Raw genomic sequence first — 20,968 nt, forward strand, 5'->3', positions numbered from 1 at the left:
TAGATATTACAACCCATAATGGTTATCAGTGGATAACCATTATGGGTTATAATATCTAGATAACAGAAGGGCTTATATAGAGAAGCTGGTCAAATAATGTAACCTGGAAAATAGGAGATATTTATTTATTAAAAGGTAATATTTTATTTATTATAGTTCACCCAAAAATGAAGATTCTGTCATTAATTACTCACCCTCATCGGGTCGTTTCAAACCCATAAGACCTCCTTTCATTTTCGGAACACCAATTAATTTTTGATGAATTCTGAAAGCTCTCTGACCCTCCATAGAAGGAGGGATACTACCATAAATGGTCCAGAAATCATTAAAATAATCAACGTGCCATCAGGGGTTGAAACAAAAATGACTTAATTCAACAATTCGTCTCCTCCACGTCACACAAGCACAATTTTGGAGAGTAACCACTGAACGTAAACAACATATGCTGTTCTGGAAACAATGCCTATGTTCAGATCAAAGCTTAAATAAAATAGGCTTCGTAAAATTATGGTTGAGCAACTGATCTCACATGGATTATTTTAACAATGTCCTTGCTAGGTTTCTGGACCTTGATCGTGGCAGAATCCTTGTTGTCTATGCAGGGTCAGAGAGCAATTGGAATTTATCAAAAATATCTTAATTTGTGTTCCACAAATGAACAAAGGTCTTACAGGTTTGGAATGACATGAGGGTAAGAGTAATTAATGACAGAATTTTCATTTCTTGGTGAACTAATTCTTTGAGGTGTTTTACCACCTTTTGCCTTTAATATAGCTTCCAAATGCAACTTTGGAATTGATCAGACAAAACAGAGCAGGTTACTTCTCAGCTTTTAAATTCAAACAGTAAATACCATTTTGTGTCTCTTTAAGGTGCCATGACTGATCGCTGTAGTGCCTCAGTTCAAGTGGCACGTCAACCGGTCATCTCTTCCTCTTTACTAGTTATAGCGCTAAATAAACATGAATGAACATCAGAAGGTATCTTGTTTCAACTGCAGAAAGATGACCATACTAACTCGCCATTTTTGAAGTTGAAATCCAACAGTTAATCTACGCTCCTGTCTGGTTTGTTTGTCGGACAAAAATTTTCAGAAATGTTGGAGGAGAGAATCTGCTTCATAGTCTTTTCTTCCAAACTATCCACCGTGGTTTGTTAATATTCAATTTGCAAACAAGCTATTTTGCTGTATTAGTTCAGTGTTTTTTGGAGACAATCTTTCCTGACAGTCCCTTTCGGTTCTTGCCCACTATTCTTAAAGTTATCAATATAGAAACTGTTGTTCTTAAAATTTGTAACAATTGGGCTGTTAACATTAACTAGTCCTGCTAATAGGCTCCCATTATTTTTCCTTTTTGGAAGTCAGCAGCTGCTAAACACAACTTACAACCTAAGAATACAAAGGAAATAATCACATTTGTATTTTCACTGTAGTCTACACAAATTATATTAACCCCTATAATGATGGTTTTCAAATTACTTAATTGCCCTACCTCTGTTTATGTAATACTGTAAAACTTTTTGACCAGAAAAACTATTGACCAGATTTACTGCGTGAATGCAAATTGCTGGTCCAATTTTGTACAGTCACGAAAAAGAAATAATTGTAATTTCAACAAAAGTTCATCTTAAATGATTAGCCTTTTCTGTTGAATTCACAGTTCCTTTTAAAATTCCAGTATGTAATAACCAGTTTACACAATCCAATCTACTCCTGGTGGACAATAATATTTTTTTTCATGAATTTATTGTATTTTTATTTTCATACTGAAGTGCAATGTGTAAATGAAAATGGTTGTAAAAGAAACTTAAAGGTGTTACGAAATGAAGGAATACTGAAAAAAATATCATGGTTTCCACAGAACTGTTAAGCTGCACTACTGTTTTCAACATTTATAATAAAAATGTTTCTTGAGAATTCAAATATTAGAATGATTTCTGAAGGATCATGCAACACTGAAGATTGGAGTAATGATGCTGAAGAATCAGCTTTCCATCACAGGAAAAAATAATGTTATAAAATGTTAAAACAGATATTCAAACCAACAAGAATTCAGGCTCCCACAGATTATGTGCCCATGTGGAACACAGATTAGTCTGACAAAATAACCATCAGTGGGCCTCAGTCTGGAGCTCTGTGCAAGATCTTGCCTCATGCTGTAAAGATGATCATGAGTAAGGTGTGGGATCAGCCCAGAACTACACGGGTGGAGCTTGTTAAAGATCTTAAAGCAGTTGGGACCACAGTCACCAAAAAAACCATTGGTAACACACTACGCCACAATAGACTGAAATCCTGCAGCACCCGCAAGGTTCCCCTGCTCAAGAAGGAACATGTTCAGGCCTGTTTAAAGTTTGCCAATGAACATCTAAACGATTCTGAGAATGCTTGGAAGGAAGTGCTGTGGTCAGAATAGACCAGAATTGAGATCTTTGTTATTAACTCGATTTGCCATGTTTGGAGGGAGAGAAATGCTGACTATTACCCCAAGAACACCATCCCTACAGTCAAGCACGGAGGTGGAAAAATTGTGCTTGGGGGATGTTTTTCTGCTAAGGGTTCAGGACAACTTCACCACATTGAGGGGCAAATGGATGGGGCCATCTGTATTTGACTGAAGGAGGTGTTTAATATCTATTACTATCAATGGGCGTTTAGGTATCCCTCAAGAATTATTTTATGGCCTAGGCCTCATCTGGTATCATTACACCAAACATAAATAACAGCTGTAAATGTTTCATATGGAGGAATTGGGGTGCTCACACACCAAAGTGACAAAATCTAATCTATGTAGGAGGACAAAAACAAGCTTAAATCATCATCTTATTTTGAATCTACATTAAGTCGCATCTGAGAATGATCAGCCTACCATTAATTTTTGTATAATTATTTAAATGGGTTAACTAATAAATGGCAAACTATTCTCCATGCATGTTGTAGTAGTTGTTCAAAACTCAACACCACAGATTTAAATAATCAATTTTGCTGTTCACAGCCCAATTGACTCCACTGATCATTGATCTTAAAAATGACTTTTTCAGACTAAGCATAATGTATTAATACATCAGAAATAACCATAATCATATTATCCTACAGTCCAAACAGAAGCTGCTGTCAATTTCAAAGAGAAGCATGAGACATCACTTTCTGAATTGTACTAATTTGCTAAATATCAAACAGGCTAATTAATGAACTATTACGTGATATGTTTTTTTTTAACTCGAGTATTAAAGCAGTCTTTTATTTTGACCGTTTCACAGAAACTACAATACAATCAATATAGTGCATTACAGTTTTTCCCCTCAGTTAAGAAATTTTGAAACCATGAATTTCTCTTTCCTGTAGGGTAAAACTACTAATGCGCAGCCGCTAGTTGGTAATTATTTTAAAGTGCCAATATTGAGGTGAAAAAAAAAAACAACATTGTGAAAAACAGATCTAACCCCCATTGCTTATCGGGCACAGTCTAACACGTTCCAGCACTCCACATGCTAGTGAACTCTTCCACATGCAGGATTATCCGGGTTAGAGATTACATTACATGAGGTTGTTATAATTCCTGCATGTTTTTTCCTTCTCACAGAGCAGGATTTACATTTGCCAAAGCGCAATTCAAAAAAAAAAAAAAAAAAAAAAAAAAAAAAAAAAAAGGAAAAAAGTCACAATTGTGAGATATAAACTCAGAACTGTGCTGTGCAGTTCTGAGTTTATATTTCACAATTATGACTTTTTCCTCATTTCTCAAAGTCTGAGATATATATAAATATATATATTAATAATACTATAATGAGATTTAATAGAAATAAATGCATCACTGCGCAAAAAAGATCCTAAAAAGTCAATGTGTCTGAATTTTTTTCCACTCATTCATCCACTCTTCAAATTTAATTCAAATACATAAACCAGAGGAATCTCTAGAAATGAAACAGAAAGCAGTCTTACAAAAACAAACCCATTTTATTTAGACAGTGTTCAGGTCTCAGTATCAATGTGCCGGGTAAAAACGAAAAAGAGTAAGCTACAAACTTCCAAGAACAGCGATAACTGAGTCTACACAAACTTTATTTTCTTAAAAATACATTACCATAAAATAAAAAGCAATAAAAGATATATATGGGGATTGGGGAGGGCATGGTTTCGCCCAATTTTTCGGGTGATATACAGCCTGCTAAATTTTGGAAGAGGAAATGCGTGTGTATCTGTGTGTGTGTGTGTGTGTGTAGTGTAGTGGGGTGGGCCGTGTTGAAGTGAGGGCTTGGTTCACCTGAGGAGGAGGAGGACAATAGCCTCCACACAGCAGTAATGCAGCAGTCACATGGGCACACACAAAGAAAAGAGAAAGAGAGAGAACAGCCATAACAGGAAGAGAGAAGGAGAGAGGAGAGGTAGTAAAGTGAGAGAGGTAGAGCGAGGCGGGGCAGCTACTCTGTCAGCACCTAAGGGAGGAGCACAAAAGGCCAGCTACACCTAAGATAAGCAAAGTTCCTCCATCACTTCAGTGTGATACCATATACACCTCCATTTGTGTTCTCGGACAGAACAAAATGGAGGTTTTTAATGTGTGTTTTTGTGTGTTCGTACATCTGAGGCAAACAAAGGTTAATGTGTGTGTGGGTACATCTCTAAAAACAGCAGTTAGGTGGGCTCTCGTTGGGCGTTACAGTACTCCGGACTCGTTTAGGACAGCGGAGCACTCGTGGTGGTGTGAGTTATGATCTCTCAGTGATCTCTGGGTCACAGCGTGGCTGACCAAGCAGAGTACCATAAAGCAAATCTGCTTCACACACTGTGCACAGATTAAGTACAACTGCACCGGCGAGGTAGATTATCAGCTAGATGTTGATGTAAATATTAAAAGGAAGCTCGAGAAAGCCACCAGGAAACCCTGCTGTAATGGATACTGCACAAGAAACACGCAAGTCAGTGGAAAGACTCCAGAGGAGACGGGACGCTGCGAACTGGCTCGTAGCTACAGTGTGATTTCGATCTTAGAGCATTTAGTTTACGTGGATTAGCACAATATACACATATGATTCCATCAGTCACATTACAGGGAAGAGCTGGACAGTGAATTTCCACAGGAGTCTAACGCTCTCGAAAACAAACACATGCGGAGGAAAACAGAACAGAAGCCAGTGCTATTACTAGTCAAGAGACGCAGGAATGGCAGCACTCTTGACTTTGTGCCCTGAGCGTGTGAATGTTTGCAGGTGAGGAGGTGAGTGCTCCGCTCGATCGAGAGGATTTAGAGATGACCCACCCATCAGCAAGGCCAAACTACAGAGGGTGACGACAGCAGGTCTGCGGGGATCCCATATTTATCTGGATTTGTGTGTGTGTATCTGTGTGTGAATGTATACGTGTGCGGTGATGGGGGTGGGGGGGTGGTAATTTAGTTTTCAGCAGCACGAGGAGGGGGCGCAGATACAGAAGGTCCCACTGGGCCAGGGGGAATCCCATCAGGCTGTGCGGTTGGAGGTGGACCTGGGTCTATAAGGAGACAATGATGTTGTTTTAAAAACGCAGCTGAAAAAATTATATAGAGCCCAGGACAAATGTGCCACACACAGGAACAAGAGGAGGGGAACTAGCGATTGAAGGGATACTCACACATGCCGTTGGGTGGTCCGGGGTGTCGAGGGCCCATCATGGGCAGCATGCCACCCTGTGAGGGTCCAACTGGGGGAGGTCCAGGCATCATTCGGCCTGGCATAGGCTGACCTGGCATGGGCTGGCCTGGTCCAACCATTGGTCCTGAACAAAGCAACAAAAGACACTTGAAGAGAGATGTATTGATGTGCTAAAGAATATTCGCTTTTGGAAAGGAATTGGCAGAATTTCTGCAGGTTTTTAAGACCAAGTAAAGTTCTGATCCTATTGAGAGATTTTGTTTTAAGCACAAGCTCGCTTAATTTTGTTAAGTATCTGCATTTTTCATCTCAAGTAAATGGATTTTGACTTAAGGATGTTTAGATATTTGCACTGGAAAAACAAAAATACAGAGAAAAAAAAAATTCCAGTACATGCAGTATTTAATATCATGACTATATAACCGTAAAACGATGCACCAATTTAAGGCCTTAATTTGTGGCAAGGCAAATTAAGACTTACAGCCTTTTTAAGACTCTTTAGGGATGTGCAATTATTCAAATTTTCGTTTCCATTTCAGCTTCCAACTTTAAAAAGTCAATAATCAAGATAAAACGATCACCGTGCCACATTCCAAACATGCGGTGCACTTGTGGCCCTCATTAAAAAAAAAGCCCAAACTTAATGTCCAAATCAGTCAAATCATGTAAAACGACTGTCGTAAAACGCAGACAACTGCGGGACAAGCTTGATATTAAAAAGAGCTGTGTTAAGCTCCATAAAAGAGCTCAAGCTGCTCTCCAAGTGGTTTTCTGTGTGTGTGCTCGGAGAAAGCAGCAACCCAAAAGAAGACCTCAAACACAAAACCAGAAGATCAGGTATGTGCTGACCTGTCTGAGGGGCATGGAGGGGACCCATGGGATGGTGCATGGGGGGATATCCAGGGCCAGGGTGCCCGGGATGTCCTGGGTGTCCAGGGTGCATGCCTGGAGGTGGACCATGCGGAGGTGGGCCATGTGGAGCTGGTCCGTGATGTCCTCCTGCATTCTGCTGTGCAGCTGCCTGCTGTTCCATCTGCTGACGAGCCTTCATCTCAGCATATTTTAACTGCTCCATGTGGAACGCCTGTCGCTCTGTCAAAAGCTGCTGCCTCTGGAGCTCTAGCTATAAAGGGAAAAACTTCTGTTAAATCAACACAGCTTGGTAAGGCAAAGAGGAAAGTTTAAATTGATTACCAAGGCTTTACTAATGGCACACAATTTCAATTTGTTTTTCAAACCCAATCATTAGAACTCATTTCGCAAACACTCTAATCAGATCTATTCATTTGGGCAGTGCATTCAATATCTGGTCTATTTGCAGCTGGTTCTTTCATATAAATTTGTGCATAATAAATAAAAAAAAAAAAAAAAAAAAAAAAAAGGTAGAATTTTTTAATTTCAGTGTAGTGTAGAACTAGGAAAATGAAAACTGGAAATTTGGCATCTGGTTACATCCATCATGGCATCGAAATATTGTGCTAATCATGAGAAAAAGCTACAAAAAATAAAAACATTTCAGAATTTTTTTTTTTTTTTTTCACAAAATTACTGAATTTAGTTCATTTGTTAAAAAATTTCTTAAAACCACATTTGAATGTTCTGTCCACCAAAAAAATTAATAGAAAATCTATTTATTCATTACTCAGTGATAAAAATAATAATAATAACAACAATAACTAATTTTATATTTGGAACCAGTGTGGACCAATTAGACATGCCAATACTGGTTACAAATGCCATCTTTATGCTGTTGTAAACACCCCTCAGAAGAATGTAACAAATATTGCATGAACCCAATTTCATGAAACTAAACCTACACAAAAATGCCATTTGAGCATAAATCAGTATTGCAGAAACAAACCTTTATTTGCCGTTTTCTAAAGAAAGAGCGGGTGATGCTAGCCTATGAAGAACTCACCAACATGCTTAACTAAAATCAAAGCTGTATTTAGTACATTTATGAACAGTAGAAGGAAATAAAGTACCACTGGGCTGAGCTATATAAAGACACATCCTTCATGCACTATTTACAGCAGCTAAATTGGGTTACTATCTTCAGCTAGATTTACTAAAGCATTATATGTACAGCTCTCCAAGTCTCTTGTGGACAGCGCCTCTGGTGTGCAGATATAAGACTACAGGATATAGAAGAACAAGGCACAACACTAGCAAAGCAGATATTACAACCTCAAACTACCGGTAGTTAGTAACTATCGCAACACTGCATGGACAAGAAAAACTAATTCATTGACTTAATTTTCCTGAAAATAATGATGATTGTAGATAATTTTATTGATATAAAAAATAAATACAATACAACTTTTACTACATCGAGCAAAAAACCCACAATGCAAAAAAACAAACAAACAAAAAACAACAATGTAAAATGCATTATTTTGGATTTTAGGGTGACCTATTCTTGATATCCAGACTCAGTACTTACTGCTTCTTTCTCACGGTCCATGATGGTCTCCAGCTCCTCAAAGTGTCTGAGTTTGAGCTCCAGCTTCTTCATCTGAGTCTCTACCAGCAGAGCCACAAGAGATTTGATCTTCCTCTCTTCCACTGCAGCCAGGTGCTGAGACACACAAAAACAACAGCGCAGGAAATCAAGTTAGCTGCCAGGGTGATAAAAACACTTTGATTGGAGACAGCTGCACAAAGCACACACTTACTATTGGTGCCAAAAACGCAAGTTAAAGAACTGATAAACATTGAAGCCAGTCCCTGTTGATGTCCGAGCATTGCATTACCTTTGCCTTGGTGGCAGCAGAGGCCAGAGCAGCAGCGGCAGCAGTGGAGATGTTGCCCTCTCCGATATCCAACTCAAGCTTTTTCTTTCCTTCCTCCTTTTCTTCCTCACCCTCTTTCCCTTCCTCTGTGGTCTCCATGTCCTCCTCTTTGTCTTTCTCTGGAACATGACAATAATAATAATAATAATAAAAAAAAAGCACAGACTCAAGTAATTTTAGAGCAGAATTATAAAAAACATTTCACATTAAAAATCGAACATTTATTTTCATGGCAGGGAAATAAAACCAAAATCCATTACTTTATAGATTTTCTGTAAAACAGCCATAAGAATCACTATTTTCTACTGATTTGTATGGCCTCACAAATAAAAAAAAACTTTTGACTTGAGGTTTTTTGGAGGTGCACAGTAAGTTCAAGTCCACATTTTCAAGGTCAGCATGCACTTTACAGAGAAATGTAAAAGTCCTTTTTTGTTTTTAAAAGCATACTGTATGTAAAACTAGCAGCTCATTTGACTATAAGTCGGCATAAAAACATAAGTTGCACTGGACTATAAATTGCATTTATTTAGAACCAAGAGAAAACATTACCGTCTACAGCCGCAAGAGGGCGCTCTATGTTTCAGTGTAGGCTACAGAAGCAATGAGCAGCATAGAGCGCCCTCTCACGGCTGTAGACAGTAATGTTTTCTCTTAGTTCATTTCTCTCGGTTCACGTCAAATTAATTTTGATAAATAAGTCGCACCTGACTATAAGTCGCAGGACCAGCCAAACTATGAAAAAAAGTGCAACTTATAGTCCGGAAAATACGGTATTTAGATTTACTGAAAAGATGTATTTAAAATATTTTAATGTACATACATTATTCAAATATATGTTATGTTACATAACAGAAAGAAAAAAAACAGATCGGTTTGCAACATCTTGACTATTTTTTCTATTTTTGGGTGAACAGCATCTTTTTAAATATTAACTTTAAAAAAAAAAATTATAACTTCTTGATAATGTGCAAACCCAAGTCCAATGTTTAGAAAAAAGAAAGGGGTGTAGCAACTCAAACAAGCATCATGCTCAATTTAACAGGCATTAAGCAGATTTCAACCAGCTTGTGTCAGATTTCAGGAAAGCCCATCAGCATTCGTCGCTGTGGCTTCCAGTGTCTGTACCTGTCTTGGGTTCTCCTCCCTCGCTCTCTTCCTCTTCCTGCGGCTCAGATTTCTCTGAGGTCTCATTCTTTTCCTTCTCTGTCTCTGTCGGCTTCTCTGCAGACTCGCTGGGCTTCTCTGCTTCATCCTTTGACTCCGCCTGCAACAGATGAGATGGGGAATGGCGAGACATGAGTCAGACAGCATGAGACAACTGAAATGCAAATGAAGCGACAGTACAGATGACTGTATAGAAAGTTAACTTGGAAGAAGTAGATATGGAGAGGTGCACTGCAAGAAATCCCAATAATGCTGGGAAATCATAAATCACTTCTGATCTGATTCTAAATCGATCCATTAACATGACATAGCAACAAATATAAATGACTACTGGTGGTAGGGTCATATCTGACCTTATCAGGCTGGGAATCCGAGTCAGTGTCCATCTTCTCAGTCTCTGTGGGTTCTGAGAGTAAAGAAATTTTTTATTTATTAAAATATCAAAATGCAATGTGGTAGAGTGCATTGGACAACAAGAAACCTAAAGGCAAAAAATATACACATCTCAGAAAGTACTTCAGCAGCAGTAAAACACTATTTTCGGCTCAAATTGATTTTTATGATATTGTCAATAAGTCCCTCTTAATTCTTAAAAAGAATGTGGTTTAAAAGTAACCCCTCACCAAGGCTGCACTACTCAGTCAAAACCACAGTAAAAGGCAAAATTGTAAATTATTACAGAATTTACATTACCTAAAGGAATATTACATTTTGTCTTATTACAATTTGTAATAACTGTTTTCTGTTTGAATACATTTCAAAATGTAACTTTGTGATACAAATGTTGAATTTCATCAACCATTACTCCGGTCTTCAGCATCAAACGATCCTTCAGAAATAATAATGAACTGAAAAATGAAAAGAAAAAACTGACTTGACCCCAAAATTTTCAACAGCAGTGCCCACGTGAAGAGAAAGTGTGTATGAAATGTAGCCATAGTGGACTATGAAGTATCACAGTGTGAACACAAACAAATGCATGGAAATTCAAACTAAAGAGCCGGAGAGCACACAGAAGGCAGAACACACAACTAAATGGACCAGCCATTAAGGAAGAGTACAGCATGACTAAGTGAGTGAATGACCTAATGAACAGGCATTAGAGCATCAGAGCTGAACAGAGTTGTGGCGTTGGAGCCTTTAATAAGGTATGTGTGGCAAAGCCTGCACTGGTACACCATGTCACACTAGGTCACTCCACTGACCCAGTTTCAACTCCTCCCACGTCTGTGCCCCATCTGCCAGCGCTGCATAAAACCAGCGGCTACCATTGTATGCAGTGACACGCTGCCTCTGGTGCGGTGCGCTCTCAAAATTCATGTATTCTTATACAAGGTCTATAAAGGTGTATTAGGTAAGATTTTATCATATTCTTTTTTTTTTTAATAGTCATTTAATCACAGCAAGCCCATGCACAGCTGATCAGGGTCATCCGGTTAGTTTTTTAGTCCATAAGTATTGATCTGATGCCACCTGGTGGAAGAAGCTAGAACTACACAGGAACAATTCGCAAGACGGAAAACCCACCCATCACAGCTGTTGAGGAGTTTTCTTAATTTCACTGCATGCAAAATTACCTGTCTTCTCTGGTTCCTCAGGGGCTGTACCAGCAATGCCACTGTTCTCCAGGCCGAATGCAGGGTCTACTTTTCCTGAGCTGCGCGCGGCTTCTTGTACCTTCTTCACATGAGCCTCCACCAGCTCTGTGGGAACCTCCTCACGCACACGCGAGAACTCCTCTACAAATGTAATGCACAGAAAAACCCACTTAAAATGCAGACAATAACACACAATGTTGATTGCTGTGAGCTATTAAAGTATTAAAGTGTCAATTTTCTAAAATTGAGATTTACACAATCTGAAAGCTGAATACATAAGCTTTCAATTCTCTTTCAATTCAATATATATATATATATATATATATATATATATATATATATATATATATGATCTGACAATATTTGGCAGAGGTACAACTATTTGAAAGTCTGGATCTGAGGTTGCAAAAAAATCTAAATATTGAGAAAAAATTTCCTTTAAAGTTGTCCAAATTAAGTTCTTAGCAATGCACAATCAAAAATTAAGTTTTAAAATATTTACGGTTGGAAATTTACAAAATCTTCACGGAACATGATCTTTACTTAATATCCTAAAGATTTTTGGCACAAAAGAAAAATAGATAATTTTGACCCATACGATGTTTTTATGGCTATTGCTAAAAAAATATTCCCCTTAGCGGCTAAACTGGTTTTGTGGTGCAGGGTCACAATTATGATTACAACAAATTTAATTTATATAAATCTAGGGCTACTGATTCCACAGGTGAATTTGGGGAAAATTTAACAAAACACTTGAACAAAGCCATAGCGGTGTTACAATACTGAATGAATAAGCTTTTTTTTTTTTTTTTTTTTTAACGAACTGAGTTAACCAATGATTCAAGCCAGTCACTAGCCAAGTTTCTGAATGAATCAGTGCTCTGAACGAAACTGTTAAATTAATAAACAACTCACTCATTAAGAAAGTGACTCGCTGCCACCAACTTGCAGTTTTATTTTGGTTTTTAGAGTGTCATTCTAATGAAAAAAAAAAATTATATCTCACTATTTAATTTTTAAATCCTATTGATGCCCATTTAAAATCCATTAGTTTATAGTGTCATGTCTCAATTAATTCATGCTACCTCTGAACAATTTAGCTAAATACCTCAATGCCACTTCAAATGCAGCTTTGGAAAAGAAAGATGTGGTCACACCGTAGCCTTAAAAGTTTGTGTAATAAATTCTGCCGAATCAAAAGACACCTAAAGCTCCTTTTTTGCAATGTCTATTCAGTGCTTTTCTTATTTAACACAATGATGACTTCATTTTTTGGGGGGTAACTTCTCACCCCAAACTGATGTGCAATTAATGACACCGGAAGCCCAGCACATTGAAATTACAAATATCTACATTCTCTCTTACATTTAAAAAAAAAAAATAAAAATTTAAAAGGTGGATACACCAAAACTTGACAACATACCCAAAGCTGCTTTGGCAGCAGCTGCCGCAACGCGTGGGTCGACCACAGAGGCAAGGAATGCAACAGTGCTCATGACAGGATTTCCTGATTGGCTAAAGGGGATCGGCTGGTAAGCCAAGGGGCCTAGTGAGGCTTCAGAACTCTCCAGGTATTGATCCTCTATGGGCAGACGCAGGAAGTGCAAGATGCACTCATCTTGTGTACGGCTGCCCACATGCTCCGAAACCTTATTCCAGTCATCCTTATACATCTCCAGAGCCTGGAATCATTAGTTTAAAATATATTATTAAAACAAACATGTATGAAAAAAGAATCCTGAGTTTATGATGCCCACTGATTCAGATCTCACCTCCAACAGAAGCAATGTTTCTTGCTCAGTCCACTCTCTCCCACCTGCAGCCCCTTTACCCTGTAAGGCAAATTATTATATCAAAAAACTATGAAAAAAAAAAAAAAAAAAAGCATTGACACCTAGGTCTAGTATTAGGTGACTTGCCTTGGGATTCTTCTTTGAGTAAATATCTGTACGGAGGCCAAAGTTCTGCAGGTCAGTTGGCTTGTCTTTGCCCTTCTCTGGGAAGTTCAGCATCTGCTGAGCAGGAGGAACCTGGGATGAAAAGCAAAGACTTTATTGCAACTGTTATGCAATAAATTCTACCTGGAATTAAAAGGGAAGTCATCTCAGACTCACCTGCGGGGGGCGGTGGTGCAGCGGCACCAAGCCAGAGGGAGTATCAGCCAGAACATTGAAATGTGGGGTTGGTGGAGGACCCATGGGAAGGGGTCTGCTCTCAGAATCAACCTGATAGTTCACCAGCCCCCACTGCTCCAAAAAGGCATGCGCTCTGGGGGGAAAAAGACAACACTAAATGTAAATATATAATATCAAGAAATTAAAGAAATTGTCCTATTTGACTTTATGCAAGGCTCCCCGCATAATATTCTAATAAATCCTAAAGGTAAATGAAAATTCTGACCTCATGACCGCACACACATCTCCAGTCAGGTTTCTCCTGCAGGAGGTGGAGGTCAGGTACTCCTGAGGATTCAGCCGGTACGTGTCAATCATGAAGTTACGATAAGCCAGATAGCTAAGGAAGAGGAAATAAACAAACCATGAAAGTTGAGATAGAAAATGTGTTAAGTCGTAATGTGAATCAAATGTGCAAACTTACATCTCTGGAGTCTTAGATTTGTTTTTGCCATTGAAGAACTCTGGCAGGGCACGCCTCTCAATTTCATGTATACTGGGAAAAAAAGAAAAGAAAAATGTGAATGCGCAATGACATTCCCAACTATAAGAAAAAGGTAGAGTTGGCTTTTTCAGGATTGGACTGAAAAAAACTAGACAAACATCATACATATGATTTTTATCATCAAGTTGGAAAGACATTTTATTAAATTTATTTTTACCTTAAAAAAAAAGAAATCAGGGTGCAGGGGGTCCACTTCAAGGGGATGACTTCAGTTTAATTATTTTATTTATAAGTTAAATAATTCTAATTAAAATTCATACTATTTTTGTTAAAAATTTAAAAACACTTCATTATAAATTTTGTAATTATTTTATTTGAATTGTATTGATTTATAGATTTTAAAAAAACTCTTGAAATAATTGCGTTTAATTTAATATTGGCAAAGTAAAAAAAAAAAAAAAAAATTAGCTTTCATAATTACATGGAAAAATATCACAGCATATATAAGGGAGAGTCTTCGAATATTGTGTTGGACAAGTCAAAAAGGTTGAGAACCACTGGTCTATAACACTGCTTCCATCCAAAGACTCTCAGAACACTGAAAAAGCATGTGGTGGAAGGGATTTGATACCTGTTGTAGTCGAACCAGGCAGCATAGCTGGGTATAATGATGTGATGGGTTTGTTCAGTCACATTGTCCTCAGAGTCAATCAGACGATTGACCACAATTTTGCCCTGTTCATCTTCTTCCTGTCAATTACAATTCATAAACACTTTAAGAACCATCTTACTGTATACATGACTTGGCACTAAAATCATATATTGAAAAAACAAAAAAACATTTAAAGTTAGTGCTATTATCAACCAAATGCTGTGAATCTGATATAATAATGGAGAGAAACTTTCCAAAAACATAACTGGATTACAATATGAAGAGACTCTACCTTGCCACCAGATGCTAGTGAATCATCTCCCTGGTCATCTAAGAGGGTAAACAAAATTAGTGCGACCATTTACATTTCCTCTGACGAGAGATCACATTCATACCCACAACAAATAAGCAGCAAAATACTCACCCAAATCAGCAACCGTTCCACCTTTCACTGGCGTGTTCTCACTGTCCTTTTTCTGATTGACTGCAAGCAGAAAGGCAGCAAACATTTAGGAAAGCAGACGATGTATCAGAAAGGCAATTCCAATACGATAAAATTGAAAGCTTTCAGTGTAAAGTAGGACACTGAAAGTAGGGCGCAGCTTCTAATAGCAGAGTGTCTATTTCAGTCATGCACTGAATTTCAATGCATCCAGAGGGGCTTTAAAAAAAAAAAAAAAAAAGGAGCTATGAAATAAAAAGCTCAGGAAAAAAAAAACCCAGCTCAGCCATTTAAGTCAAGCAAGTAGTTGTTAACCAGGCTTTTTCCCCCAAGGTCACTTAGTACTAAGCGTACTACTACTTACAGGGAAAAGCCACCCTTAGTAACCCAGGGTTATGATCAATGGCAGTAGAGTAAACATAGCCTGTTCAAATAAGGGACTATTAGTCAAGAAGACTGACCATTCTTTGGCAATGTAACATCCTCCATTCCTGGTACCGGGGAGGGATCTTCCAGGTCCTTTGTGAGGTCTTCATCCTGCTCGTCATCATTCTGATGTCCACGGCGTCTCCCCTGTGATCCAGGATTCCTGTACCAGGTAAATGAATGAATGAGACCAGAACATTTAAAATGATCATGACGAAGAAATGCTTCTCACATAAAAAAAAAAACAGTAAATTAACATATTCAAAGGATTTCTGAAGGATCATATGACTGAGGACTGGAGTAATGGTTGCTGAAAAACCATCACAAATAAATGAAAACAATTTAAACTGAAATAGAAACTAGTTATTTAAACTGTAATAATATTCCTGTTTTTACTGTCTTTTTTTAGCAAATACAATCAACCTTGTTGAGCTTAAGAGACTTCTTTAAAAGGGGGGTGAAATGCTATTTCATGCATACTGAGTTTTTTACACTGTTAAAGAGTTGGATTCCCATGCTAAACATGGACAAAGTTTCAAAAATTAAGTTGTACGTTTGAAGGAGTATTTCTGTTCCAAAAATACTCCTTCCGGTTTGTCACAAGTTTCGGAAAGTTTTTTTTGAGTATGGCTCTGTGTGACGTTAGATGGAGCGGAATTTCCTTATATGGGTCCTGAGGGCACTTCTGCCGGAAGAGCGCACGCTCCCGTATAGCACAGCACTGAGAGCACAGACATTCACTGATCAGAGCGAGAGCGTCGCGAAATGTCACAAAAGGAGTGTGTTTTTGGTTGCCAGGGCAAGACAACCCTGCACAGATTACCAAAGAAAAAACAGCATTAAGGGACCAGTGGATGGAGTTTATTTTTACAGAGCATCAACGGAGTTGTGCAAGTGTTTGTGTTTGTTCCCTGCATTTCGAAGATGCTTGTTTTACAAACAAGGCCCAGTTTGACGACTGATTTGCGTATTGTTTATTTCTTAAGGATGATGCAATCCCAAGGAAAAAGGGTCACGATCGTGTGTTGGAACCGCAGGCGGTGAGTAAAACTGCTTAAAATATCTCTGCCTCCTTTTTAGTGCGTCCGCCTCCCATGCCGGAGACCCGGGTTCGAGCCCCGCTCGGAGCGAGTCGTTGCTGCTGCTGCTCTCGTTCAGTTTCAGCCTCGGGATCTGCTTCTGGATCATAAATACATGGCTGAATCTGACTTTTAGCCATGGTTTGTTTTGAATGATGTTTTTTTTCCTCACGGTAATGTCACAGCTTCCAAACACTCTCAACGGAAAAGCCCACGGGCGCTCGTGATTCTTTAGCTCCGCCCACACGTCACGCCTCCAGCCACTCGTGTTTTTCCGGGAAAAATCGGTACAGACTATCTTTTCTCTTATGAATATAATAAAACTAAAGACTTTTTGGAATTATGAAGGATGCAGTACTACTCTATAGGTACTCAAGATTAACAGGATATTGAGTGAAAACGAGCATTTCACCCCCCCTTTAAAAAACATTTGGAAAATGTTACAGAACTCAAAACACTTAAATTGTTGTGCATATATTTATTTATCAGACTCCGACAAGATAGTTACCCTTTCTTGCCCTTTTTGCGGGACTCTGCAGGGGTGCTGGGTGGGGATGGAGAGCGTCGCCTCTTCTTGCCGGCAACCAGGGACTTGCGGTCCTTGCGATCGGGTGTACGGGAAGACTGATCAGAACCATGGAGGGGTGAAGGATGAGAGAAAGAGCGAGAGAATGAGAGAATGGAACGGTCTTACACACAAGGGGTAGGGGGGTTCTGAGGGAATATCTGGGTGGGTGAGGTGAGGTACGTGAGGGTGAGGCAGCGAGGAAGAGCTTTAGAGGATGATTGACAGACACGCAGACAGTGACAGAACAAAGCCTGCCTAGACCTCAGAGAGTCTGGCTTAGCAACACAACAGAAATCTGAACGTGAACCATTTCTATTTCTTTAGCGCCCGTCTCTTTGGGTCTCTTACCACTTCCTCCCCTGGGAAGATCCGCTGGCGGAAACTCACAGGCTTCTTGTTCTCATCCACTTCATAATCTTCCTCATTCATCCACTCGTTGAAAGCATCTGTGTCGGTGACCCATTTAGCATGCACCTGAGGGGATCGTAAAACATACTGAGAAAACGCTGGAAAACTGAATCTGGCTGTAAGATTATGCTTCATGCTGAAAGGCTTTTGAAAAGTGCAAATTCGGGAAGCATATCAAAACATTTACAGATCCCCTTACCCTCCATGGTTTCTCAGAACTTGGTGGATCCTCAACATCTCCATCCACATCATTTGTTGATACCCACGTATCATAACTGCAGAATTAAATAATATCATTTATCATTTAAAGTAGAAAGAATATTTTTGTTTCACACAAACATACAGTATGCGTGTATATATACCCAACCAACCTGTCAGGGTAATAACCCCAGTGAACCAAAACTTGTTTGTCTTTGCGCATGACAGGACGTAGCCATTCCTCTGAAAGGCAGAAGCAGAATTCAAAACGTAAGTTCAAGAAAACGCCAAATATAATGTCCAGTTAAACGAAAATGATTGAGGAAATTTTGTTCACCCGTCTTTTGTTATAAAAATCAAACACCAACCTTCTTCAACCTGGGCTGGGGAGGGGTAAATAATATGAGTGGCCTTTGACTTATCTTCAGTGATGGTGCCCTAGAAGTTTGAACGAAACAAAAACCTCAGAAGAGCAAAAAAAAAAAAAACACAGGATGGAATTTTAACAACCTAATGAATGAATGTTTTGTTTTTTAACCTGATGTCTCTTGATGATGTCTTTGAGCTTGTTGGCTTGCTTTTGCTCCATGTCAGACACAATGTATACGATTGGTCGGCTCAAAGAGTTGTTCTGCAGGGAAGAATGAGATATGCATTACCGCATACAGAGAACATTAGCATATTCAGGGCTGGGAGAGCCAAGGGTGACAAAAACAACAAAGTACATTCACAATGAGTCTCATTATATATATACAGATTTATAGACCTCTACCTGAACAAGAGTCTTCTCAATAGTCATGAACATCTCTACGTTTCTATCCATTCTGGATGGGTTCTGCAGATCAAACCTCCTCCTGAAGAAATACAAGCACACGAATATTTCACATATTAGCATTAGCTTTTAAGTATTACTTCATTGAAGTTGTTGTCATTGCATGCATTATTCCAACTTTGACCCTTCCTGAGATTCTACTCACCAGCCCTGCTCGCTTTTGGACTTGTATGCAGAACCCAGAATGTGGCAAAGGGCTCCTCCGGGTTTGAAATCCAGAAAGCTCTTTGCCTAGAACGACAACATGACTTAAAATTTCCCATTGGTGTTCAAATACAGATGCATAAATTTCTGCAGAATTGTACCATACGAACAAGGCACTGTACTTGTTCTGTGTCACATGTGATACAATACATTTGAGTATAGAGGGGCATGAACAAGAGAGCACATTTAAGAGATAATTCACCTAAAAATGAAAATTCTGTCAGTTACTCAACCTCATGTCGTTCCACATCCATAAGACTTTCATCTTCGGAACACAAATGAAGATATTAATGTTCAAAGATTTCACAGAGATTATAATAGGAATCAATATTATTGGAATAGTTTAATTCAAGCTTTCTGAATAGACAATCAATTTATATAAGTTTACATGATTAATTTTGCCTTTAATTTACACAACCACTGATTGACACACACAAAGACCATTATATATATAACCTATAACAAACAAACCTCATTGATTCTTATGTGTCAAACGAATTTGAATTTCTGTTCACTATATTAGATTTTTTTGTGCATTGCTCAGAGCTTCTTTTTTTTTTTGGGGGGGGGGGGGGGGTGCTGATTTAAATCTGCTCACCTTAAATTGATTTTGTCTTTATATGAACTACTCCATTCACATAGATCATATTTACTTATATTTTATGAACCTTTGATGAATGGACTTTAAATGAGGAGACTATCTTCAGTTATGTTTTTGAAGAGGAGTAAAAGTGTTATAGATTGGGAATGTGAAGAACAAGAATTGTAAACACTGCAAATCCAGACTTACGGGTAATTTGGTAAGGGCAGGATTGCTGACTCTACGCCCAAATGCATCCTCCTGAAACTGCAGCAACTGCACCACCAGCGCGGCCAACGTTTTGCAAGTAGGGGAGTCATTTTGGACATACTGCAGAAAAATGAAAAGCAGCAATAAATACCAGAAAATTAATTAGAAAACTCTAAGCACTGGTTCTGTATGTCTGTGTTTTCAGTAATCACACAAAAACAAAAATACCCTCAAGTTCTGCTTCTAGCAATCATTACAATCTAATCTGAAGAAATGTTTCAGAACATGCATAACGCACAAACCTCATTCACAAAACTGCGTTATAGGAGAGACTATAACTGGACAATACGGAGTAATCCAGTGCCAACAAATATCTGTCAAAGAAAACCATCACACTTGATTTTAAACAACATACACACGTTATCTCTGCCACAAAGCTAAAGCACTAACAAAAGATTCAGGTTTAAAATGAACACCGTACCGTTGTAAATACCATGGTATTCTTGACATACCTTTGGCTACGACGTAAAAACAATGATGGGTGAAAGTGTAAATCATTCAGTACCATATGTATGTACACAATATTACAGCATTACTGAATCATGGTACCACCAAAACATCTAATTAATCGACATTAGAGAACCAGTAAACAAACTTCATCACAAACAACCGAAGCAATATGGCGAGAACCACCAAGAGCCATCTGACATTAAATGCAGCGGAGTTTATTAAAAAGAGAGCATATAGCAAAAAATTTTGCGAATGAAGACGGTAATTTGGCATATTTTAAGACACACAGCCATTCTTATGGCATCTCGGTCACTATCGTTAGCGCGCAAGCTAACTCAACAGCGCACACAACACTGCCGCTTTAATTAAACACATGAACAAAACTTGCTGACTAAAATGCCAGTCTGGAACCCAAACAACATCTGCACCACTGCTCTGATTCGACCCTTCAATAAAATCGAATATAATAGCAAATAAACTACACACAAGCACGCGTGCCGCTTCTTGTAGCTATTGTGTGATGCGCGCGCGCCCCCATTCAACGGGCGCCTCATGAGCCGCAGACCTTCTTATAATGTTTCCCGATCCACAGCCGAACTGTTTCCAACTGCGACACCGTTTCCGAGCTCTCCCAAAATTTGGAAGACGGCCCTCCGTCTTTTTTCCGTCCGATCGAGGAACCGGCGCCCGCCTGTCCAGCCGATGGTCCTCCGGAGCCCGTTCCGCCCGCTGCAGTCGCCGCTGTCGCCATTGTTTCTTTATTAGCGATAGAGGCTAGTTCGTGGAAAATGTTTTAAAACACCACTGCGCATGCGCAACGGTCGACACAAGAGTCGTTAGTTGAAGGAACTCTCGCGAGATGTCATTGTGGAAAAAACCAAACGAGATTTTCGTGCAAATAATATATTCTATTTTTCTTCCCAAAATGATATTCAACTCATAAAATTTTGATTAAATTAATTTGGAAGAATTCGTATTCCTGATACTGCATACAAAACATTCGACACGACACAAATCGATGCAAATTAAAAGTATAATAAATAAAATGTAAT

At 38.7% G+C, this 20,968-nt stretch overlaps 1 protein-coding gene across 2 annotated transcripts; it reads right to left on the minus strand.

The window, feature by feature from the left end:
* Positions 1–3,939: 3,939 nt before the first annotated feature.
* LOC127975465 (SWI/SNF complex subunit SMARCC1) lies at positions 3,940–20,770 on the minus strand. Of its 2 annotated transcripts, none has more exons than XM_052579572.1 (28): positions 20,482–20,770; positions 19,407–19,526; positions 18,558–18,643; positions 18,353–18,434; positions 18,119–18,211; positions 17,949–18,018; positions 17,754–17,823; positions 17,582–17,657; positions 17,323–17,448; positions 16,915–17,030; positions 15,363–15,490; positions 14,884–14,943; positions 14,752–14,789; positions 14,439–14,557; positions 13,787–13,858; positions 13,589–13,702; positions 13,303–13,456; positions 13,108–13,218; positions 12,961–13,020; positions 12,612–12,870; positions 11,168–11,329; positions 9,944–9,996; positions 9,552–9,690; positions 8,385–8,542; positions 8,075–8,209; positions 6,481–6,754; positions 5,612–5,755; positions 3,940–5,491 (listed from the first exon to the last, which is right to left on the minus strand). In XM_052579572.1, exons 1-28 carry the CDS (start codon positions 20,665–20,667, stop codon positions 5,394–5,396), a joined length of 3,303 nt encoding a protein of 1,100 aa, XP_052435532.1. In that variant the 5' UTR covers positions 20,668–20,770; the 3' UTR covers positions 3,940–5,393. The 2 variants fall into 2 exon arrangements, with proteins under 2 accessions (XP_052435532.1, XP_052435533.1); XM_052579573.1 differs by having other exon boundaries at positions 16,915–17,006; positions 20,482–20,701.
* Positions 20,771–20,968: the final 198 nt, after the last annotated feature.

Source organism: Carassius gibelio, chromosome B16, assembly GCF_023724105.1.
Source record: "Carassius gibelio isolate Cgi1373 ecotype wild population from Czech Republic chromosome B16, carGib1.2-hapl.c, whole genome shotgun sequence".
Lineage (NCBI taxonomy): Eukaryota > Metazoa > Chordata > Actinopteri > Cypriniformes > Cyprinidae > Carassius > Carassius gibelio.